The 25,664-nt window shown below is 42.6% G+C and overlaps 1 protein-coding gene across 1 annotated transcript in view; it reads left to right on the top strand.

The window, feature by feature from the left end:
* SUCLG2 (succinate-CoA ligase GDP-forming subunit beta) overlaps positions 1 to 25,664 on the top strand; it is a 209,887-nt gene that overhangs the window by 121,453 nt on the left and 62,770 nt on the right. Inside the window, exons 8-9 of the mRNA XM_077325118.1 lie at positions 12,910 to 13,071; positions 15,606 to 15,748. Of these exons, the coding sequence (XP_077181233.1) occupies positions 12,910 to 13,071; positions 15,606 to 15,748 (305 nt within the window). The remainder of the gene's footprint in view (positions 1 to 12,909; positions 13,072 to 15,605; positions 15,749 to 25,664) is intronic.

The raw sequence follows: 25,664 nt of genomic DNA, 5'->3' as shown, positions 1-25,664 counted from the left end.
GTTTTCACAACTTCTCATTGTGATTGGGAGCACACATTGCCCTTCTCTCTGCTATGCAACATTTCCACTTTCTTGATTGTGTGGTTTAACTGTTAGGTCTTCATTAGCATTAAAAGGTAAAGGTGCAAGCACCGAGTCACCCCTGTGCACCACCCCTGTGCAAGCACCAAGACATGTCTGAGCCTTGGGGTGACGCCCTCCAGCGTTTTCTTGGCAGACTCAATACGGGGTGGTTTGCCAGTGCCTTCCCCAGTCATGACCGTTTACCCCCCAGCAAGCTGGGTACTCATTTTACCGACCTCGGAAGGATGGAAGGCTGAGTCAACCTTGATCCGGCTGCTGTGATCGAACTCCCAGCCTCATGGTCAGAGCTTCAGACTGCATATCTGCTGCCTTACCACTCTGCGCCACAAGAGGCTCATTCATTAGCATTAACCATAGTTAAAAGGATTGCCTGGTAGCCATACTTTGAAACTAGTAATGCTGATGAAGTTTGTATATAATAGGGTCACAGTGTAAATGTTCACAGCTTGTATTACTTGTTTTGCATTACAAATCAGTCAGATTTAACCTAAACCTTCCTCTGGTTATAATTAATCATACCCCCCTTTTGTTCTTGCATGGTTGTGGCATTTATCAGACCAGGCAACTGAGAAGAAGAAGACTTGGTTTTTATATCTCAGTTTTCACTACCCAAAAGAGTCTCATAGCAGCTCACAATCACCTTCTGTTCTGTGAGAACTGCTGTATCAGGACTGTGACTATCCCAAAGTCACTCAACTGTGGAGGAGCAGGGAATCAAACCCGGCCCGCCACATTACAAGCCGCTTCCCGTAACCATTACACTATGCTGGCCTCTGTTGGTTATGCTCTTGAAACCTAATTATTTTTTAGATCAGAGTTTATGAGACTCTGATCTTTCTCTCTGATAGCTAACGTTTTGGGGCTGGCTCTGTAATTTGCCAGACAATGGCCATACTTGGCCTGCTACTTAATAGCATAATCATAATCATGGCCGTGTTGCACAAATACTGCTGTCGACCTTTTTTGATGCTATATTCTCAAGCGTCGTAAGACTGTGCGTGCAGAAAAACATTATGACCTTGGGTAGAACACATCTGTGTATGGAGGAACCAATCCAGCTGGTCCAAATGACTCAAATGGGAAGAGGAAGTTGAGCTATCACCAGCATCACCAGCATCCAAATTCAGTAGTATTGAGTTTGTAGGAGTTTTCAGTTCCATCGTGAGAACAGTTTAGTGCAGTGGTAGTCCTCCAGATGTCCATGGACTATCATTTCCATAAGCCCCTGCCAGCATTTGCTGGCATGGGCTCATGGGAATTGTAGTCCATGAACATCTGGACGACCACAGGTTGACTACCCCTGGTTTAGTGGAAGGAAGGCCCAGTGAAGAGACTTGCATAGGTTTCTGAGTAGACCTGTTTAGGATTGCTCTCTTGACAGTACAAACTCAAGCAGAGTTACACTCTTCTGTAGATTTAGAAGAGTGTAACTCTCCTTAAAATTCAGTTAGTCTCCCTATGCAAAAAAAAAATTTCTTGCTCTTGAGTTAATTATTCATTTAAGCATTATATTCCATCAGCACCTTCCAGCAGGTACTTTGTTTTGCTTATGTATTTCTTCTCAAATTATGTTTGGGAAAATTATGGTAAAGATCCCTCTGTTTTAATTTCTATAACTAGGACACATTAGGGAATTGGTGGGCGAAGGCTTGTCTTAGTTTATATATAAATACTTTAGCAGTACATTTGAGTGCAGTAGTATAGTTTTCATATTAAAACTAAAATATCAGTAATACATAACTTTTTATTGAACAATAAAAATTCATATGGTAGCCAAATCACAAGATGTGAACGGGACAAAAATAACACAGTGCTTTTAAATGTAGTATCTGGATTGTTAGATGAGTTCATTGGATCTTAAGTTTGTAAAAATGTGTTGAGTATGAAAATTTGCTCTTTCAGCTGGTGTGATAGCCCAGTGAGTAGTATCTCAAAAGGATGAGTTCACTTATTTTGTTTGCTTGTTTGATTATTACAGTTATAGTCCACCTTCCCCCTTGGTGGGACTGTAGGCAGATTAAATAAAAAAACCATAAAATCCCCAATCCTTTAAAACTATACACCTCCAGATGGCAAAAAGAAAAAAATTTCCACCCCCTCCACAAACCTCTTAAACAACCTGGCCTCAAACAAAGACCTGGTGGAACAGCTCCATTTTACAGGACCTGTGAAACAGTTCTGCCAGGGTCCTCAGCTCTCCCAGGAGCTCATTCATCCAGGTCACAGCCAGGACCAAAAAGGCCTGGGTTGAGGCCAAACGCACCCCTCTAGGGCTTGAAGAGCCAGAGGGTGTGTGTGTATATATAAGCAGTGCCTTTTATTTCTTTCTTTATTTCTTTTTGCAAATAAAATGCCAGTATTCTTAAGTAAGGCTATGTGGATTTCTACAAATTCCTCCCTCCCTCTGCAGATACCCATTAGGTTCCCCTTAAGGCTCCACCCTTTCTTTATTTGGCTGAGTGGTGTAGGCTAGAGCAGGGGTAGTCAACCTGTGGTCCTCCAGATGCTGTCAAGGGCTCATGGGAATTGTAGTCCATGAACATCTGGAGGACCACAGGTTGACTACCCCTGGGCTAGAGCATAAGGATCAGGATCTGGGAGAGCCTCTAAAAAGTACTGGTACTAACTGGTACTAACCTCAGTAAGTACCATCACAAAAAAATCCCTGTTTATCACTATACAGAGAAATATAAATCATATATTAAAAAATCAGTCTGAAGCACATGGAAACAAATCTTTCTAAATATGAGAAACCTCTGAATTGATTTAGCATGTAAAATATAATTTTATACATTTTAGTTCCCCTACCCCCTCAACTCCAATTGGTGGTGGTCTGCTGTAGTACATTTAATCAAATGGTATTAATCATGTTCAGTAGTGGTGTTTTTTTTTAATCTAGTAAATCAATCCAGTAAAGCAACTGACCATATTAGTGAATTAAATTAGTGAATGTTCAATACTTCAGAGTGAAATTCTTTGGTTATTTAATGACTCTCTCAAAAGCCACAGATCTTGGGTGATGTAGGCAAGTCGCATTTTCTTTTGCCTTGAGGTACATTTCTTTGTGTATGGGGGGGATATAGTAAAGTGACTTTTTTAAGGCATAAAAATAATTCATTTACTGTAACACATGACATTAATTCTGAGATTGAGTTACAGTCATGATCAAGTGTATGTTTGTTTTCCAACTATAATATACAATAGTCAAATTAAACTGAATTATGGCGGGACATGATTAATGACCCATATTTATAGTGTTGCCTCTGTACATAAACGCCTTTCTGCTTTTGACTTCGTCCAAAGCCCTACAGCATTTTGGATAGATTTGCAGCACAAACACTACAAGCAGGAGATATTATTTGTAATTATCATACCCTGTCTTACAGTTGGATTCTAGGTCATCTGGGCTACACTAGCAGCATACAGTTGAAGGCTGGATTCTTCTCATTGAACACATTCTCTCTCTCCATTGAGGGTTCTGTGGAATGTGTATACATATGGTTGGGGATGGGGACAAACTGTGAAAATACAGTTCATATCAAAAACCTTCCGTGGGGCTTGCAAAACCCTAGCTGCTCTGCTTTCTTGTGCAGTGCCTTTACATTTTTAAAGGAACTATGCAAGAAAGCACAAAACTACTATGTGGTGGGGAACAAACTGCTTCCTGCTGCTCAGCTTTTTCTGTGGTCTTTATGGGGAACAGAACGCAGGGGTGTAAAGTCCACTTCAACCCCTGCTTTCTGCTCTATGAACTGCTTTAAAAGTTCATGGAAGCTCATGATGGTAGACCCATCACAAACTGCTGTTTACGAACCACAAACAGGGTAAAATTCATAATGAATTTTGCTTTACGGTTTAGTTTCTGCCCATCCCTATGCATGTGCAAGTGACAGGACAACCGTAATACTTTGAGAGGGATTGTACACCAAGATCCAACCCTTAGTCCTCAGATATCCATGTGCAGCTGGTATATTGCATTTTAGTATAAGCCTGGGACAGTAACTGGTGTTGTACATTTACATCTGGATCTCAGTGCAGATAAAAACCAGTAAAGTATATCCTGCAGTAATAATCTGGATGACATTGGATGCTCATATTTGGATCTACAGGTGCAGCACTACAGCAATTGGGTTGGATTATAGCTCAAGAGGGAGAGAGGAGGCTTCACCTGACCCTCTTCTCCCCTGCACCAGAACCTCTGCCACATGGCATTTGACAGTGAGATCCCCTCAAGGGTGGGTGCTGGAAAAGGCAGGGAAAGCTTGTCAGATTCAAGATTGTTCCCAGTGTAGTCCGGATGGAGTTTATATGAATGGGAACCTCTTCACTGCTGTGCTTTGTGGTTTCTGCATCAGTCTCAAATGTTTGCGTCGTCAGTATTTTCTTCACCACTGTTCATAAAGTCTTTCATTAAGTTATTATTATTTTCGAACAAAGATAGCTGGTGTTGAAGAAATGCGTAAAGGAACTGTCGGAAGCATTTGAAAAATTGTATGCTGTCAGGTAATGATGGGGAACTGAGTGGGATCTCTATGGGATATATTTGCTATCTATAGCCGCAATATATGTCAATTAAAATAATCTGAGACAATGTGGGATTTCTTGTGTGAACGTTAATGGGTGGATCCCGCCAGCGTTTACACTGGTGGAAAAGTGAGGAGGGATTCCCTTTTGTCAACCAAAAAAAGGCTATGCTAGGGATTGTGAGGCATTTTAATATGGAGAGAAGCCATGGTGGACAACTGTAATGAAGAAGGGGACAAGGTGAGATTTGCATGAGAAAAGTGGGTCAGAATAGTTCTTATGATCCACGCTGTAAATGCAATATGACACTGGAAGGAAGAGAAGGAATGGGAGAATTGTTTGGTCTCTGTATCTGAGAAATTGGAATCAACTGTAATTGGTGATAACTTCAGTTAAAAGATTTTTTTTACTCCAATAGTCAACTGGAGATGGATTCAAGTTCAGCAGCTTTAGAGACCAACAAGATTTGCAATGGGATGGTAGGGGTGGGGGTATAAGCTTTTGAGAATCGCACAAAACAACTATAAGTGGGGCACTGTAATTCTAGGACTGTCTGTTGTACGTCCCACAAGTAAGAATCTGTCAGAAGGGCTGGAATATATGCAGCTGTCATACTGATCATGGCTGAGTGTGTGGTTTAGATTTATATGCCATATTCTCTGCTTAAATCCAAGACAGATAACAATATAACAGTCTGCTAGTACAGAAAAACCTAGCTACACTAAGTAGCATGACTTAACCCACTAAGTAGCATGACTTAGCATGACACAGTCAGAGTAGTTCAGCAATTATTCTTAGAGCGGGTGGTGGGCTCAGAGTCATTCACAAGCATAAATGTTTTAAATACATAGTTAAAATAATCTCTAGTCACAAAACAGCCTGTTCAACTAAAGGAATGCCAAGAACAATATCATCATTACCATCCACACCCTTGCCATGGACTTGCTGAAGAGTGTTGGATTTGTGAGTTCTGTTTCTCTGCTGAAGTCTTTCCCGATCTCTCTGTGCCTGAAGAAAACATTTGACCCTAAAGCATGCCATTGGCCTTGTATTTAAAAATATATATATATTTTAAATCTCTATACCAGAGATGGTTTATTCTTTCTGTTGGTCTGGAATTATTTTTAAAGGTCCAAAAATTCTAGAGCTAACATTACAGTCCCTGAGGACATCTCGATTTCTCTTCATTTGTCCGTCAAAGTCATTGTTCGATGGGCAGTCATAACAGACCATAGTTTCATTTAGCTCTGCCCATCCTCCCCTTCTTCTTTTCATTTAGCATAAGCTGTTGAATTAGCAGTCTTATGAACATCATATCCTCGCCCAAATGACAACAACAAAACATTTCTATGAATATACTTGATGGAGCTTGCACAGAGATTTGTTCAGAAGGGAGGGGGGAATCATTTGTATAATCTATCATGCATGTAACAGCATTCTTTTGAAGATGGACTCTGTTTTATAAATATGAATGGTGGGCATTTCTATTTTGTACACATTACTGATTTTATTAAAGGCAAGTTTTCTGTACAGATGAGATTTCAGAAAGGGTACTGGAATTATTTCTTTTTCCTCCCAGAAGCCTTGTTGGTAGCCTTGGCATGGGTTGGAGGCAGGGATTCGGGTGGTGTTCTGGCCAGTAGTGTGATGCAACACCTATTACTGTTGCTGGAGTCAGCAGGAGAGCTACTCTATATACTCGCGTATAAGCCTCGTTTTTCAGCACCTTTTTTCACACTGAAAAAGCCCTCCTTGGCTTATACATGGTATATACAGTAATTGAAATAAAAGCCTGCTAAAACCAGCCAATCATTGCTCTGACAGCTTGTAGGACTTCAATGGTTTGACTGAGGGACTGATCTTTTTTTTCCCCTTTTTCCTTCACTTCTTCCAAACTATTCTTTTGGTTTCTGTGGGTGAAAACCAGGGGTACAAATCCAGCAGCTATTCATCCTCTTGACTTTTCTGTATTTGTTGGGGGGAAGGCTGGATGGGTGAGCCTGCGATGATGGAGCATTTCCCACCCTCGGCTTATATGCGAGTCAATACGTTTGCCCAGATTTTGTGGTAAAATTAGGTGCCTTGGTTTATATGCGGGTCGGTTTATATGCAAGTATATATGGCACTTGTCGCCAGTTTGATCCAGTTGCTCTAATTTGTATAATATGATCTTTATGTTAACAAATTTCCTGTCAAGGTTGGCCCTTCAGTGAAAAAGGTGATGGCTCTGCTTAGAGGGCAGATAGGTCCATCCATGCCCTCAATGGGACAATTGTAAGAGATTGCTGAGGCCTGTGATTAAATGTATTGGTTCCTGCTCAACCAGGTACAAGTCTTGTGCTATAAGGCCCTGTAGCCCAACTGCTAAAGCTGTTCACATAGACCTGGACTTGAGCAGTTCAATATGCAAGAGGGGAGCTTTGGAGATGGCAACTAGATAGCTGCATGCATTGCTTTCTCGCCTTCCCCTCATATCCCAGGATGCGTTGAACTATTAGAGACTCTGTGACTTTGGAGCTGACATAGTCTTTGGGCGATTAGTTAGGATTAGATTTTTCATCCAAACCAAAGCCGCTGTCTTTTAAGCATCCGAGAGAACAATTGCAAATAACGCAAGCTCTGGATCTGGAGGCACTCCGGCTGGTTTGGGAGCCTTCATTTCATGGGTGCTAGGAGATCCAAGAGGGAAGACCACGAGACAGGAGGAGGATACCATCTCCCTCCCCCATCATGACACCAGGCTCCACCATTCACCTTGGTGGTGTCTGGCACTTGCTCTGGGTCCAGAGCTGCTGCCTGAATTTCCCAGTGCCACTGCTGAGCCTGGAGAGGTAGGTCTTTATCACAACGAACACTGTCACAGAGGCTTTTGGGCCACCCTCCAGCTCCTAATGGTAAGTGCATTTTGTGTACATGTGCAAACCATTCTTTATGAAATTTGGGGGAGGATTTAAACCCCCTCCCATGTATTTTTTTTATTTGCAAACCTAAGGTTTACATAAAAATCTGAGTTATGTAAAATCTTGAGTTTACATAAAAATCTGTTTTGGGTAAGTGTGGCCAGAATCTGTAGATTCAGATATCCTCAGATGGGGGTCACACTTGAGAAATAGATTATTAAACTGTAGATACACAGTCAGGTCACATTCCCTTTTTCCCCCAATTGTCCATTGACCTTCTCTCCCTGCCCTCCTGCAACTACCATTGAGATTCTTTGCCTATTAAAGAACAAAAAGCACGCAGGACGTTTCTTTTGCTACAGGAACCCACAGAGTCTGGTTTTTCTGTTGTGTGTTTGTTTTGTTTGTACATTATGTCATTGCTCCTTATGCTTAAGCCTCTTTTGCTGAAGATGTCCTGATGTTTTTCTACCTGACTTGTTCCCCTGGGACTACCGAGCTGTACACTACAAGGAGCGCTTCAGCTGGAAGTGGAAGAGCATTTATGTGATGTCAGTTCAGACAAGCAGAATGGATTGGAGATATGTGTCTTGTTTTGTTGACTTTCTCAGACTGTTTTAGGTTTGGACCGCCTCGCTCACTCGCTCAGAGACTTAAATTTGCCAGAAGGCAGTCCTGTTTGTACTGATCACAACCAGATTCAGTCTCTGCTAAATTTGAGCGGTGGAACTGTCATTCCCCTAAAGGCTACGTTCATTTTGACTCTGCACCATATTTGTGCATGTTAAATAAGCAAAATAAAGCTTTGCAGTGAAATTGGTTTTACAATTCTCCTGTGTACATGGCATAAGACTTAATTTAACATTAACAAAAATGTGTGCTTCGTCTGAAAGCTGTGTTATGTCACTATCTTTGGAGATAGTGAGGATACATAGAAGGCTCATTTGTTAGATCTGCTCTTTGGAGAGTTTTGTTTATTTTGTTTAGTTTGAAATATCTTCCCTGTCAGCGGTGCCCTCTCGGCAGCATGGAAAATTTAAGCCATGGCCCACAAATGCATTAAAATCCATAATCAAAACAGAATCAATAAAACCATTATAAAACAACCCATCGCTGAAAAATAAGCTGTTAAATTCCAGTGTAAATAACAAAGATGTGCTTGGGTTCCTAAAAATAAGCCGTCTTCAGTTTCGATGCAGTTTTCTACAGCAAAAGAAAACTCAGAATAGTGGTGAATGAGTTCCCTTTTGCTTGAAGAGTTAAGGTGAATATCTGGGAAACATGTAAACTAACTGATTTGTTAGTTTATTACAACCATGATTCCTCATTCCAACTACCCTTCCCCTCTTTGTAAAATAAAATATTTAATTTGTTTATTAGTAAAAGCATCTCAGTGCCATTCTGAAAAGGAAAGGCTGCCCTACACCTTCCCAGAAGTTCCCAGGGTTGAGTGAAGTCAAAAAGATCTACGAGTGGGTAGGTGGGACAATGAGTTTCATCTTGAAGGGAAACAATTAGTGTGGGTGTAGGGAGCAATCCTGTAGTACTGAGGTGTACCTCTGGAGGACCTCAGATGTACTGCAGCATGGGGGAATCCTAGATGGTAGCTGGCTCCACAGAGCTGGCAGCTACCACCACAGCAACCTTCCAATGCCAGCCTCTGCTTGATCTCCCCACCCTGCTTGTTCTGTGGGCCAGACCTCCTGGTGACCCTCGCTCTCCTCATTATCCAGGGTACTGGTGGGGTTCCGCACAGAGCAGACATAGCTCTAACCTGTATGCCAATGCCTGTTACAGCCCTGAATAGGCTTTGCAGCACCAGCATCTGCCAATCCTAAACATTTAATAGGGTGGCGGTGGGGAGGGGGGGTGTCTGTGGTTGTTTGTTCTGCCTGATGTGGAACCTCCTGGCTTACTGGCAGAAGGGCCCCGAATACCAGTGTTGCATTCAACAGAGATGGGCTTGTGTTTTTTATTTTTATTTATTATGTTTTATTTGCATGGGAGGGGGCATGGCTGACATAGCTTCCATGGCACCTCAAAGCCTGAAAAATATTGCAGGTATACCTCCATGATCAAAAGGCTGAAAAAGGCTGAGTTGGAGTGTCTGACTAGTATCTGGAAGATCCAGATTTGAATGCCCCTGTGTCACAGAAGCTCCCTGGTAACCTTGATCAGTGCTCTCTCTCTCTCTCTCTCTCTCTGTCCTCACAGGATGATTGGGAGGATAAAATGTAAGAGGAGAGAATGATATTGTCGGTCCCCATTGGAGAGAAAAATGGGAGTATAAAAGAATAAATGAGCCATTTTCCTGGCCTTCCACGATGAGAGTAAACTGCAGACAGATAAAACAGGCCCTGGTCAAGGCAAGCATTAATCATGCCCAAGCCTGCACTTTCAGTGTCCACGTACTTTCAGTGTATTTGGCTCCCTACTTGATTGGGGGATGCTTATGTGGACACTGAAAGTGCAGACTTAGACATGATTAATGCTTGCCTTTACCAGGACCTGTTTTTGAGAATTTAGAGACCTACATTTATTTTAGCTGGTCCCTTGATCTACATATGTGACTAACAGACCACACAGTGCCCACTGTCTATGTGTTAAGGTTCTGTCTATGTAGAGGAGATAATCTATTACAAAATTCATTGTACATTTCTTGAATGCTGTACTTGTTTGTATGCCAGAACATTGATAAAGGCAGCAACGGCAAAATGTGTTTAGTCAGTGGTGTTGAGACGCTCGTATTTTTACAGGATCAGATTTTATCTGAAGCTATGTGGCGCAGATTGGTAAGGCAGCCATCTGACAGCTTTGCCCATGAGGCTGGGAGTTCAATCCCAGCAGCCGGCTCAAGGTTGACTCAGCCTTCCATCCTTCCGAGGTCGGTAAAATGAGTACCCAGCTTGCTGGGGGGTAAACGGTAATGACTGGGGAAGGCACTGGCAAACCACCCCGTATTGAGTCTGCCAAGAAAACGCTAGAGGGTGTCACCCCAAGGGTCAGACACGACTCGATGCTTGCACAGGGGATACCTTTACCTTTATGCATAGAGCATAGCTAGAAAATGCTAGAGGGCATCACCCCAGGGGTCAGACATGACCCGGTGCTTGCACAAGGGATACCTTTACCTTTTATGCATAGAGCTTTTAGGTGATTTTAATTTAAAGGGTATTATTAATGTATATTGATATTTTTATAACTGCATTATATTTTAGAAATTTTATGCTGCACACCCATTAGGCCTACAAAGATTTCAATTTTTTTAACCATTTTTGGTTCCTGGACTTTGGTTTGGATTAAGATTTTCTCTTGTTTTACACTGCAAACAGAGTCAGTCCATTGTTGTGTCCTTGATATTCTCATCTAAACAAAATTAAAAAGTCATTTTTAGCAGAGATGGGATGTGTGGAAGTACGAAATATGCCAGTATGGCCATTGTTGTTTGTTTGTAACTTCATATATTGTTATTCAGAGTGATGAAGTGGAATCCCATGCTGATTCTCTTTCTTTTCTTGATTGTGGGGAGGGGGGTGGAGAGGATTGGAGATGGCAGAGGAGGGGGGGGGAGAAAACCAAGAGGCAAATCTCTGCTGAGAGAAGTTAGGGCTTCTGGAGTGCAGTCACTTTAAGACAAGCCTTGCAACAGGGAACCAGGAAGACTTTGAGCTGATGCCCTGGTCAGTCAGGGAAGACTGCTTTGTTACAGCTTTGGAAGCACAAGGCCCAAGGCAGAGTTAATTCGGTTTTTGAAATATTGAGGCTTATATCCACTCCAGGATATCGCGGGGGGAAAGGTAGGGTCACCATGAATTAATCATGCTTGTTGCAGAGGAAAAATTTAAAGGGCCCCAAATCAAAATGGAAATCAAATTCAGTGTAGATGGCAGGGATTTATTCGAGCTGGCAGTGAGTAAAAAGCCCCATGCAGCCTACACCCCAGTCTGCCAGTACATAAACATATCCAGAGAGGAACACTCAGATGTACGAAGTATACCTATAATAAAATGACAGCAAGGTGTAGAATATAGACACCTATGCAATCATATTATGATAAAAACATTAATAATCCTTAGATCATGGCGATGGCCTTGCTTCATTGTTTGAGACTTCCTCTGGAATCATCCTCATTCATTTTTAGATGGAGACTGATCCTGTGGTGGTTTTTACTTTACATGCCGGAAACGCAAACCAGTCAAAGTTTTCAGTCCTGTTGCTTTCAATGGAAAAGTTAAGCACATGTTTAAATATGGGTGTTATCTCTTCTCTAGAGTACATATGCCATCAACGCTTTCCTATAAGTCAAGATTTGCTTGTGGCATATATGGAAATGTTCACTTAAGCGCTATAGAAAGAAGTTATAAGCCTACTCAGATCTATTCAGTGGAGCTTACTCTCAGGAAAGCTTCTTTGCATTGATAATCGCCTAATATAAACCAGTTACTATAACAGTTAAGGATTTACATTTGAACACAGAATGCTAACTTTATGGCTTCAGTACAATTATTGATGCATGATGAAGAATGTTCGGCTTCCGTTTTATGTCATTGCTTTCATGATATCTAGATTTGAAAGCAGTACACAACCTAGGCAGACTCAGATATCCAGTAGGCCCATGGACTATTAATCTTTGATGTTTGCCATTAAAGAGCCAGCTTGGCATAGTGGTTAAGGGCAGCAGCCTCTAATTTGGAGAACCGGGTTTGATTCCCCACTCCCCCACATGCAGCCAGCTGGGTGACCATTGGCCAGCCACAGTACTCTCAGGACCCTTTCAGCCCCACCTACCTCACAGGGTGTCTGTTGGGTCATTATGCACGGGGGGGATAGCGCACATTCGGGGTGGAATGGCAGCGACTAAAATCACCGATAACGCACGGAGCCGGCTCCAACCGGCTGCAGATTCGGTGCATGCCGCCGAAAAAGCTGTGTTAGCGAAACACGGAAGAAAGCGCAGCTTCCAGGTGACCGGGGTGCAACCAGAAGCGGCACCAGGATCGCCGCGTGCATAATCAGTTACTCTGGGTTTTGCCGCCGTTGCGTCCCGTTCCGTGCATAAGCAGTTTGCTTCGCTTCTTCCCCCTCCGTGTTTTCCATGTGACCCGAAATTGGCGTTTCGGTGGCCGTGCATAATGGGCCTTGGAGAGGAAAGCTAGGAGACTATAAGCTGCTTTGAGAGTCCTTCAGGTAGTAAAAAATGGGGTACAAGACCCCAGGTCTTCTTCTTAAGCTCTGCTTCCATATAACTCAGCAGAACACCTAACACTGATTTCTCAAATGCAGAGTCTATATTCTGAGAGCTAGAAAAGTGCAAAGGCTGCAATTTACTCAGTGCCAGTTCTTTTCAGGTTTTTGAGCTGTTGTTTGTAATATACTAATTTCGTTTCTTTTTCTCATTAAGTTGTGTGCTTCGATGCCAAGATAAACTTTGATGACAATGCAGAGTTCAGGCAAAAAGATGTATTCGCCATGGATGACAAATCTGAGAACGATCCTTTCGAAAACGAAGCTGCCCGTTATGACTTGAAGTACATAGGCCTGGATGGAAACATTGCCTGTTTTGGTGAGCAGAAAAATATTCAGATCCATACTAGATTCAGAGCTTGACACTATTGCACCCTCAAGGAAACCACTGGCCATTCTGGCATGCTTCCTTTCAGACTGAGAACAGCTGTGATCTATATGATATGGCCATTCAAAGGGGCAAAAAATTACACAAACCATTCTTGTGTAACTGTGGATCTTGTTCTCCATGAATAAAAAGTAACAGATTAACATGCTGTTGGGCAAATTGTACTTGGAAATCTGAAGTACAATTATCATTTTCATATTTAGGTTCCATGTGGTCAGTACCATGAGCATATTATTCTCATGAGCTAGGCAGACAACAAACAACATACGGCACTTGTGCTGCTTATTCCACATCTGTGTTTCTGAAATTGTCCCCAGTTAATTTACTGTGGCTTCATCCATCCATAATGATGGGTGATGGTTCTAATTCAAATTTAGATCTGTGGTCTTGCTGGCTAGAATTCCTTTTTAATGGAAATGTGTAATCATCATGGAACCTGTGCAGCCCAGAGAGGCCTGTGCACACGTAGTACCCATATTTCACTGCACAGGTGACCACCTTATTTATTTTTATTTAATTTATAATTTAATGTCTAGACCACCCCTTCCTGCAAGTGGGGTTCGGGGCAGTTCACAACACTAATTAAACATTTAAAACGCTAAACGCAGTAAAGCAACATAAAAGTTATAAGAAGTGCCCCACCAACAACCACTATACAACTGGCAATTTTTGCCATTTCAATTTTAGTCATGGATAAGTGTGACTATACCTAATCAAGAGCAACAATGTGCCCCAGTGGATTATGCAATGCATGCTGCTGGTGTAGATGCTAGTGTTCAAACATTAGTAAGGTGCAGAGGAAGATGGGGAAATAAGCCATTTATTTAACGTACAGACAAGAACTCATGCATTAATATGCATGTGTTTGTGTGTGTGAATTCTGAGTTGCACTTTTTGGGGGTGAAGGGCATGAGTCCAGAATGCAATCACATATATAGCCATTAAGTTGGGAGAATGTATGAAGGTGATCTTCAACTGTTAGTCACCTAGATAGAGTAGGGATTGTGTTCTAAGTATTTAGCAGTAGCTGACCTACCTAACTATACATCCATTGAAATCCTGCACCTTTCTCTAAGGAGCACAGAGTGGTAGTAACATGCTTCCCCCCTCCCAACTCCATTTTGTTCTCCCAGCAATATTGTAAAGTAAGGAGGTTTCTGAGACAGTGAGTGCCCCAATCTTCCTGACTACATTTCAAGGCTGGGTGGGAATTTGACACTTTAACCACGGCACCAAACAGGCTTTTGAATATGCCTTGAAAAAGCATAGCACACTCTGACTACTTGAGCAGAATTTGCTTATTTGATTTTTAAAAATCCTCTTCTGTGTGATAACATCCAAGAAATGTGTATTGTTTTTCTTGTACGCTCAAAATTTTCATTCAGACACTTCACATTTAGAGGGGGAGAGGACATTTTCCCAGGAAGAGAGTGTAGGCAATACATTTCATCCATTTTAAACACTCACATTTCATAGAACTATCAATTTGAGTTCAGCATTGATGAGTTCAGTGTCACTTTCTGTATAAGCCATGCAAGTGGTAAAAAAAAAGAGAAAGCCTTAAAGACAGTGGTGGAAATTCCACAGGCCACCCCCCTCCAAGCGATATGTGGGCTCTTTTGCAGGCACTGGAATACCCAGTCTGCTGGTGACTGCCCTGAATCCCCCCCCCGCCCATGACTTGAAAGTCATGTGCAAGGGGCTGTCTCTTAGAAGTAGTGATTCTAACTTTCCTCTCTCCACAAAGCAGTTCTGTGCTTTTACCTGTTCTTTCCCCCACAAGTAAGGACCCAAGGCAGCTGAAAACCAGGGGTCTCCAATATGGTGCCTGTAAACACCATGGTTGCCGCCAGCACCTTTCCTGGTGTCCACCAAATGGTTTTAGAAAGTGGCTGAGGCCAAGCAGGGCTCTGGCCCACTACGGCTTCTGAGATTCTAGGGAAGAGATTGTCCCTCATTTGAGGTAGGCAAGACTCAAGAAGCAAACATACCTGGTTTTATGTGCAAGCCATGTTACTTATACTTAGCACACCGGCGTTTATTGCACAAACCGCAGCTGATGATGTCTGATTTGCATGCTTGTTTTGATTTGCATGCCCAGGTGGCACAAGAGAGAATGGAAGGATACTCCCTGCCTCTCTTTATGAAAACTCTGTGTTGAACTAGCAAGTTATATGAACACAGGTTTTTATGGTCTTCGAGCACAAGCTCTGCTGAAAAATGCAGAGGCTGTACAGGGATAAAATTTGTTGACGTGATCCTTTATCGCGCCAACCAAAGCACATTGCACTAGAGAAGTATATTCCATCTAAATGCACGGCACCTGTAGCAAGTGCTGAAATCCACGGCGCCGTGGGGCGTACAGTCCCTTTGCTTTGTAGTGGTATGTTTAAACTACATTTATCTTTCACAAGTCTTGCATTTTGCCACTTACAAATTCACACCTCTAACTCTCTTAATTACAGTCAATGGAGCCGGGCTTGCTATGGCAACCTGTGATATAATTTACCTTAATGGTGGAAAGCCTGCCAATTTCCTGGATCTTGGTGGAGGCGTGAAGGAAGCGCAAGTGTATCAAGCATTCAAATTGCTCACCGCTGATCCCAAGGTAAAACCTGTTGTCTTTGCAGAGAAAATTTCAGAACGCAATTATACACGGTCTTCCCGAAGCCAAGAATGTACTTCACATTTTGAACTGTGGAAACGATATTTTCTGCAGCCATGTTCTGCAGCTGTGGTAGTTAGCTTGCCCGTGCCTCGCCCATTAAAACCACTTCAGTCACTTCCTTCCTTCGCTTAACTGTGAAGAGTCACACCAACAAGCCAGAGAAAAGAGATGTTTACTTAAGCTGCCTTTGGAATACCCTGACTAGATATGGATAAATGCACAGCCCCATCTGCTTCAGAGCATTAATCCAAATCACACTGAACTAGCTGGATAGAGAGAGATTCACCTCCCTATTTAAGGCCGTCAATTGTGCCTCACAGCGGTGGCATTGTTTGGGATCTGATTGTAACAAATCGCCTTCTTCTGAAGCTATCCCTTAGGATGGTCATCTCAGGTTTACAAAATAGGCCAAAATCTTTGCTGGCATCCTCATTGGATTGTACTTCAGTTTCGCTGTCTTCTGTTGAAGCAAAGTGGAAGGAAGTTCTCCTTTCTTTCCCTTTCAAGCAGGCTAGGTGGCCACTGGGAGCCTCAATGTGCCAGCAAACCAAAGGGGTTGTTTTATTATCACCTATCTCACAGGGTGTCTGTTGTGAGGAGAGGAAAGTGAAGGCGACTGTAAGCCGCTTTGAGACTCCTTCGGGTAGAAAAAAGCAGCATATAAAAACCAACTCTTCTTCTTCTTCTTCTTCTTCTTCCCATAGCCATTGAGTTCTGTTACTCAGTAATAGCTTGTACAAACCTTGTATGGCAAACATGTAGGGACTTTGTATGACAATAAAGCTGTCACCAGGCATCTTTCCCCTCTTTATGGCACGCTGGTCCTCCACCCATGTTAGTCATAGAGCCCCCTTAAGCAGATTGGACCGATAGTCTTTCTGTGGCTAAAGGCATCCAAGGTAATGGATAGCCAAGCATTTCATGGTGCCCTGTTCTGCGGTAGTGTCATTCTTTTCATTGTTCTGCTCTGCCTCCAATTTATTTAATTGCCCTGTTTTTCCCCCTCCTCTTCTTTTTTGATTTTGCTGTTTTATTTCAGGTTTCATTTTTCACCCACTGTGAACAGGGCTGCTGTTTTCTCAGCCAAGAGAAAGCATCTCTATTTGAAATCCCCTTCCCCATTCTGTTCTCTTCATTGTCTCGATTTTTTAAAAACGAACTTTCTCAGTTCTTGCTCCTGCGTTGTTTCCTGCTGCTTCTCAGAATGTGTCTGCTTTAAAGTTTCCCATTGGGCTACTTGATCATTTTATCCCTCTCCCTCCCTCCCTCTCCCCCCCAATTTCCCCTCTTTGTAAAATGTGGCTCTGCTAAACACCCTGTCTGCCCTTGGGCACCTTGCTAATAGGAATGTCAGGCCTTGACGTGTAGGTGCAATTGGTGCCTCTGGCTTTGTCCACTGTAGATTTGAAATCAAGCAGAAATTATTGCCATCATCCTTCTCCTAAAGTTATTAACCTCTGTTACTTTGACTGAGTCCCTCCGCACTATTGTTCCCGTAAGTTTATATTCTGTGGCAGTTCCCTTTAAGCGAGCACTTTCTGAACAGCAGGTCCTTTGGCCGCACGATGTGACTGATTTTAAGCTTTTTACCCTCTTGGCACTGCTCTGGCCATGGGGGATGCTGTTCCTGTGTTGAGAGGCCATTGGAGAAACCATGTCATCAGAGAAAGAGCTTTCCCCTTTCAGCACTGACTTATGAACAGTATGTTCGGGGTCTTAAATGGGGATTTCCAAGGGTACGTTGCTGTGGACCAGGTCAGGGTTATACAGAGACTCTTACAGTAACACAAGATGGAGTCACTCAGATCCACCACAAATCATGGCAGAGATCAGAGCTCCTGATCCTGACACAGTCTTCCATTAAAGATAGACTTGCATCAATCATGAATTACACGGTAATTGCAGATTGCCTTTCTTTCATAATAACTTTCCCTTCCATGCCGTTTAAGACCAAATGCAAACTTACTGGGATGTGATGATGGAGGCTTTATTTTCAAGGCTACTTTTAAAAGCTGCCTGCTCATCTTCTCTCTCCACTAGCCCCATTCATCTTCCCCACCCCACCATTTGCTTGTATCACTGAAAAGAAGCAGGTGAGCCCTTTAAAGCCTGGGAGAGATGACTGGGTCAGAGGAAGCACTGAGGTGCTGTTGCAGCTGCCTCTTTGAGCCCTGCAGGGCCATGCAAAATATCTCCAGTTTCTTTGCAGCTCACCTTTGAACCATCACAGCTGCTTTTATTCCTACTCTTTAAGGGGCCAAGCGAGCCTCTGATTGGGTACTTCCACCAGGGGAAACATTTGTGGCTAAAAGGGAATGCTGCCATTCACCCCTGCACAATTCAGGAAATTCACAACTAGCCTCCCCTTCCACTTCCCGATTGACCCCTGCTTTAAACCTGGAGGAAGGCAAAAATCCTCCAGGATATCTGGCCCAATCTAGCCTGGAGGAAAATTCCTTCCTGAACCCAGAGTGGTGATGGGCATTACCCTAGGTATGTGGGCAATTTCTTTGATCACTTGTGATCAGGAGAGTCACATAAATCTCCATACAGCCACATCATGTGGCACGTGGCGAATGCTTTGGAAGGATTTGCTGTAAGCTTATCTGCCAGTTTCATTTTTATCTCTTCTTTCTTCCAAGAAGCTCAAAGTATGTGTCCTCTCATTTAGCTTTACAACATTCACCCACTGCTGCTCAAGATGAACATGCATATAACTGTTGATCACAGTCAAGCACTGGAAATTAGGGTTGTGCAATTCAGCACATTGTAGCCTCTTGTAGCACAGAGTGGTAAGGCAGCCAACATGCTGTCTGAGGCTGGGAGTTCAATCCCAGCAGCTGGCTCATCCTTCCGAGGTCAGTAAAATGACTATCCAGCTTGCTGCTGGGGGGTAAACAGTAATGACTGGGGAAGGTACTGGCAAACCACCCCGTATTGAGTCTGCCATGAAAATGCTGGAGGGCATCACCCCAAGGGTAAGACATGACCCGGTGCTTGCACAGGGGATACCTTTACCTTAATTCAGCAGCTGAAGCGGCCAGCGCCATGGGGGGGAGGCGCAGGCATTGGTGTGCCAGTAGGCGCACACACACAGAGGTATCAACTGGCATGCCAGCGCCTCCCCCCCCCCCCCCCCCCCGTGGCATGGCGCCGGCTGTGCCAGGCACAAACGGCCACTTCGGCTGCCAAATCGCACAACCCTACTGGAAATGCTCAACGTAGTAGTCCAAATGCCTGGCTTTGATCAATTGTGGTACATTTTCTTAATGCTAGAATTTCCCTTTTGAAAGAAAACATTTGAATTTAGGCAATGGTTTTTGTATATTGTTAGTCTGCTCTCCAAGACTTGAGAGAGTCAAAAGACAGCATAGAAGCATGAGGCAGGGATTTTTCAAAGCTGCTGAGAGATTTGCTAAATGGAGCTTAGCAGACTATTCTTTCCGACAAGGAAACGCAAGAATGCTGTCAATAGCAAAGAAAAAAAAAACAGATCCTCAAATCCAGGATGATTGTTTTAAAAGTAGCAAGTCAAAAGCAGCCTTTAAAAGGACATGAAATAACAAAAGATCTGTTAAAATATCATTGCTTTCTTATTTACATCTAAGTTGCAGTTTTGAGAAGTACCAGCTCAGACATTGTAAACATCAAGAAGGACACAAAGACGCCAAATAAGTGATATTTTTTTTCTTCAGACTTGGTTGCCTTCCCTCCCTCCTCTAACATGACCCAAGAATCTTTTCCCTCATGTCTTGGTATTGATGTGCATACCTGTCAAAGGTTGCCATTTCCAGCCTCCTGTGACTGTCACAGAACACACAAGGGGTTGGATCCCACCGAGCGTTTCCATTAATAAGATTTCCATCACAATTGCAGATCAACATGGCGGGAGGCATTTGGGGCTGCGACAAGGGAGCGGGGGGGGGGGAGTTGTGCTCTGCTGACTGAAATGTTTTGTCAGTGGTAATGCTCTGTGGGATCCAAGCCAATCCCAGGTTTTCTAAAATTAGACTCAAAAGAGATGGGAAAATATGTTTTTTTTCTTCTTATTAACAGAATCTTCTTATGGTTTAGAAGAATCTTTTAAAACTTGGTCGATAATAACCTCTGATTATTAATAACTTTTTACTTGTCATTCTGAGAGGAGCTTATATTGACTGGCATTTCTCCGGCACAGTAAAATGTTGGCTATTGGCATCCATTAGCTCATATCAATGGAATAATTGATGACAAGCTTAATTTGTTTTCTTCTACAGCCATGCCTCAGTCCAAATGCAGACTGTTGTTTTATGAATATGGAATAAGCATTTCTCATTCATGTCACTTTTCTTAAGCTTGTTTACTTCTGTCCAACGAATCGCTTCCATCCAATGCACTGAAGCTAAAATAACGGCGAGGGAACATCAATGCCATTATGTTGTGTGTGTGTGTGAATCAGAGGTCTCATGGCTTTCCATTTTCAAGACATCTCAGACAGTGATCACAATCTTGAAGGAAGTTATCATTAAATATTTCTGCTCTTTGCTTATTTTTCAGCTGTCACTGGTGTCAGAATAATGCAGTTTGCCCTTTTTAAAACAGTACCTTTTTGCCAATGTTATTTTCATTTGTAGTTGATGAATTTGAACGATTTGTTTTCTTAAAACTGTTGCCTGTTCTGCAGTATAACAGGTGGCTCTCATTATTGGCTAGCATAATAGAGATCAGAAGGGGGGAAGGGAGAAGGAGATGACATTAGATATATATAACTATATGAAGAACAGTAGTTATCTGGAAGGGCTGTGGCTTAGTGGTAAGTCACCGGCTTGGCATGCGGAAAGCTCCAGGTTCAATCACTGACATCTCCAGTTAAAAGGATCAAGTGGGAGATGATGTAAAACAGTGGTCCCCAACTCCCGGTCCGGGGACCGGTCCCAGTCCGTGGATCAGTTGGTACCGGGCTGCGGGTCCTCCTCGTCCTCCTCTCTGCCACTTTGCTGCTGGCTCACCTTTGGTGCTCTCCGGCAGCTGCCATGGCTGGGGCTCCCCCTCGGCATGGCACTGTGCAGCTGCTGCTAGCAGCACCCCCAGTGGGTAGCGTGAATTCAGGGATGCCGGCGGGAAAGCAAATGGAGCAGGGGCTCAGGCAGTGGTGGCAACATCCCTTGGCAAAAGACTACTCCCCCCCTCAGTAAAATTGTCAAGCGTTGACTGGTCCCCAGTGATAAAAAGGTTGGGGACCACTGATGTAAAAGATTTAAGTGCTACTACCAGTCTGAGTAGACAACACTGACCTTGATAGATCAAAGGTCTGATTTGGTATAAGACAGCTTCATGTGTGTTTATGTGTGGTGGAGAAGGAAAGTGGCACCAGAAATTCACAATTTTTGACACCTATAAAAGCTTAGGAGTGTTTGTCCAGCCTCCTTAAATAACTTTGACTGATTGGAATCCAAAGGAACAGTTCTGCCTTTTTCCTACCACATTATTGTAGTAGAAGACTTTAGGAGACTTCACTTTGGGGTCTTTGGGGAGTCCCGTTCAAAAATAAGCAACCTACATTATAGGAGGATGGTTGGCTTGGAGTCTCCCAATATTCTGAAACAGTTTCTCGTGGCAAACTTTTTGTGATTGGTCCAGACTCCCATGACAGCTCTTATGGTGTTCCCCTCTACCCTTCTGTGCAGATATAAGAATTTACAATATCACCTTGCATATTCTTAAAGTAATCAAACTGTAATGAATATCAGTTGTAATAGGGACAGATGTTGTCCTCAGTCTTTGTATAAAAATCTATCATAGATAAAAATATTCTAAATAAAAATGAAAGAAATGGATAATGTAGGAGTTCCATTGAGTTAATTGTGGGATATTGTTTAGTTGGGGGAAGGTAGTTGAGTGTTGGATTTTACTGTATTATGTTTTTATGATTGTCAACTGCCATGAGCCATCTGGACCGAGAGCTGCGGTTGAGAAATGCCTACCTACCTACCTACCTACCTACCTACCTACATACATACATACATACTTCCTAATCATGATTTCATAACTGTAATTATATCACCAACAAAACATTTTATGTCTACTATTAAGGTTTAGAGTTAACAAGGAAGGGAGGGAGAGAAAAATACTTTTTTAATAAAGGAGTTTGAGGGGGGAAAGGAAAATTTTAAAAGTTTCTATAGTAAGCATTATTGAAAATTGCATTAAAAAGAAATGAAAAACAAAAGGCAAAAGGGAAAGAAAGGAAAAACAAACATATATCTGATTTGTTGGCTCTTTAGAAGTCTACATTAATCTGTGATACTTCACCCAAGGAAGGCCAAGAAATAAAAAAGTAAAAGAGGTAGGGCTTGTCCAACAGTTGTATTTTTGTTTTCCAGTGTGCTGATTCCATGGTTCTCATCATCTGAAAGGGAGAAAAATTAGTTCAATGTCCAAAATCTTATTGTTATTATTATATGCTGTAAATGCTCAGAGGTAAATTTTGATCTGCTGACCTGCTCATTTCTTGTCCCATCCCACCAGAGCCACAGTTCCGACCCTTCAAATAAAGACCCCTCACCAGGGAATCTGCCAGCTTTCCAAAATAAATTGTAGTTCCAAGGTTGATCTTTAAAAATGAGTGAAAATATTTTGGTTTTATTTGGGGAACGATTTTAAAATAGAAGAGAAAATGGAAGCATAAAATACAAGTAGAAGGGGTGTGTGTGAACCTTTACCAGCAAATCTAGCCTCCTTATTTGCCATTGATTTTGGAGTTATCAGAACCCAAGTGGAGTCTGAATGAAACAGAGTCCATGGATTCACCTGTCAGTTTGAACTTCCTCTTAGGGAAGATGTGAGAATAGAGAAATACATTCTCTATCCTAACATAAGTACACCTACAGGGAAATAAGCTTGGAGCTTCTAGAAATGCTCCTGTTCAGGTCACCGTTTCCCCAAAAGTCCTCAGCTCCCAGAGTGGTTTTGATGCCAATTCAGTCTTTTAAATATCTGAAAACAATTGAATTCTGTAATTGATTTGATCATCCTTGAAACTCAACATATGCTGTATCTCTATTTAACATGATTCATAACTATTGAATAACAGCGACATGAATTGGTGTTATCTAGTTTGATTGCTATTTTAATTAGGACTTTATGGGACTCTTTGCCAGCCATTTTCTTAGTTGACCACTGAAGAGAAGAGGGGGACTTTAAAATGGCAGTGACCATGCTGTTCCCCGCCATACACCCATCCTCCTTTCCAATATTATGATGTTATAATATTACTGCACATGTGCAGGAAAAAAAGGAGGTTCAGTTGCCGAGAAAGTACACGATGACACATTTAATGTGCTTCATTGAATAACACTGTGATGGATTGGTTTATCCAGTTCAGTGATCACTGGTCATGATGGCAACCATGCTGTTCTGCTTGACACGTCTAGCCTTTTGTTTTTACAATATTACGATGTTATAATGTTACTGGCACATGACCCCTTTTCAAAGGAAGTGCAGAGCCTATGGGAAGAATCTGATCTGACTTAAAGAAAAAAGTCCCCCAAACCGTTTTTCCAGAAGGATGCCAAAAAGTTGGAGCATCAGCTATGGACTCAACTCACTGGGAAACACGGGCAACACTGAGGTGTGGAAAAGGTCTCTTTGTCCATATCCTTGTTAACCTTCTCAAAAAGCTCCATAGTCCAAAGTAAGAAGTTTAAGAGCAGAAGCTTCTGATCTGGAGAACTGGGTTTGATTCCCCATTCCTCCATATGCAGGCAGCTGAGTGTCCTTGGACCAGACACAGTTCTCTCAGAGCTCTATCAACCCCATCAACCTCACAGGGACCGTTTATGCACTGGGAACTTCACTGCCCAACTCCTGTGCAGGAGCAAAAATCGGTGGCAGATGAGGTGCACGGGGCCAAATGCTTCCCCATGTGGGTGCAGGAAGAGGTGGGGCAACCTGCCATGACTAAAACTCAAGCCTACAGCCCACTCCAGTGCATAAACAGTCAGGGTGTCTGTTGTGGGGAGAGGAAGAGAAAGCAATTGTAAGTGGCCTTGAGACCCCCAGCTTTTCTTCTCTCAGGAATGGATTCTAAGAAAACTCAGACACTGTCATGGACTGCATTAAGTGTGGCAGATAATTATCTCATCCAGAAAACATGTTGCCCAGAGGCTTAAGTCAGACCTCATTTCTTTCCCAATGGGAAGAAAACCTGATCAGAACTTCTTTCCAAGTCTTTTTTGATTCAGAGGGACAGTGTTTGTGGGGATCACAGTTAGTAGAACATTAAATCCTGTATTAAAACATATCGATATGTAACTTAATATACGTTATGAATTGTAATAATTTGTATGGTTTGATATGGCAATAATTTGTATGGTTTGATATGGCGAACGCTGGCAGGGGGCTCCTGGGAACTGTAGTCCATGGACATTTGGAGGGCCGCAGTTTGACTACCCCTTCTGTAGAGTCTACTCTCCAAAGCAGCCATTTTCTCCAGGGGAACTAATCTTGGTCACTTGGGGATCAATTGTAATGGCAGGAGGTCATCAACTCTAGGTTCACTGTAATTCCCAATGCTGTCTGTAATGGTAAGAAGAGCTTCATCATCAAATAAACTGCTAATCCCTTTCTCTCAACAACGAGCCTTCATGGTAAATCAAAAGCCTTGGTCTAGAGAATATTGCTTTGTTCAAGGCAATCCAGGATTATTTGAAAGAGCGTCCCTCATTATCGTTGTGTTACAATCAAGCCCTTGTAGAGGGCTTTCGTGTTCCCTGCATATAATCCAGATGAGATCAAGCACAGTTCTTAAGCACAGTTATTCTCATCTAAGTCCATAGACTTCCAATGAACTCTGTTGAAGGCTGTGCTAGAAGCCTCGTGGTATGTACTAGAATTCTTCACTTTTCCTTGTTTCCCGTTTTGGCTATAAGTCACTGTAAAAGATCTTTTCTAGCCTGTTTAAGGGCATGGTGTGCCTCTTGCCATGGTTGACCCAGGTAGACGTTATTGACCCGCCCACCATCATCGATGCGTCCAAGCTGAGTGAAGTAAAATGTAGGCGGCATCCCATTCTTAGTGTAGCACGGTTAGCTAGTGGGAGATTTATTTGAATTGTCAGACTGCATGTCATTAGATAATGGGAAAGCAACTACATTTTCCTGCGGTCATTAGCAAGACTTTTTGCATCCTGATTCCAATCCCGTGCCTCTTACATGCCTCACTGCCCAGTTCTCCTTTATGCGGTACAAGAAAAGCCTTTTCATTTATGCCGTGATTTTTTGGCAGACGTTCACCAGAGAATACAGCAAGCAAACTCATTTCCTAGGAACTAAGCGAGCATGGTTACTAGGAAATGAGCAGGTTAAAATTGGGATAGGGAAAAGAAAGCTCATTTGTTAAAAGGCAGGGCACTAATACTTTGAGACCATTTTCAAAATCCAGAGATAATTGAAGCATGCCCAGGAGTATGGATCAGGTAGTAAGGCCATAGGAGAGTGTTAGATAACATGCTTTGCATGCCCCTGGTTGGCCCTTATGATGGCACAGATTATACAACTGGGAAAACCAGAAAATAGTTCCATGGTATAGTTAAGCATTTATTGTTCCTGGACTTGAATGTCCTTACACACACACACATCATTATTATCAGGCATATTGGGAGCCATAATTTCTTGAATGCACTGGGGAGTAAGTAGAGAAATGAAGCTAAACTGGACAGAGATCACCCATCTGTAGCTACAGCCCATTTGGAGGAGACCCTTCAGGGAGCCAGAGTAACTCAGGGCTCAGACCTTTACCCCAAAGGCTGATCCTTGTGGACCAATTAAAATGACAAGAAACCTTTGCATATTCTGGAGCTCTAGCCAATTAAGGGTTT

The sequence above is a fragment of the Paroedura picta genome, chromosome 3 (genome assembly GCF_049243985.1).
Source record: "Paroedura picta isolate Pp20150507F chromosome 3, Ppicta_v3.0, whole genome shotgun sequence".
In the NCBI taxonomy this organism is placed as follows: Eukaryota; Metazoa; Chordata; class Lepidosauria; order Squamata; family Gekkonidae; genus Paroedura; species Paroedura picta.
Note: the sequence above shows the minus strand (reverse complement) of the source record. Positions and strands in the feature narration are given on the sequence as shown.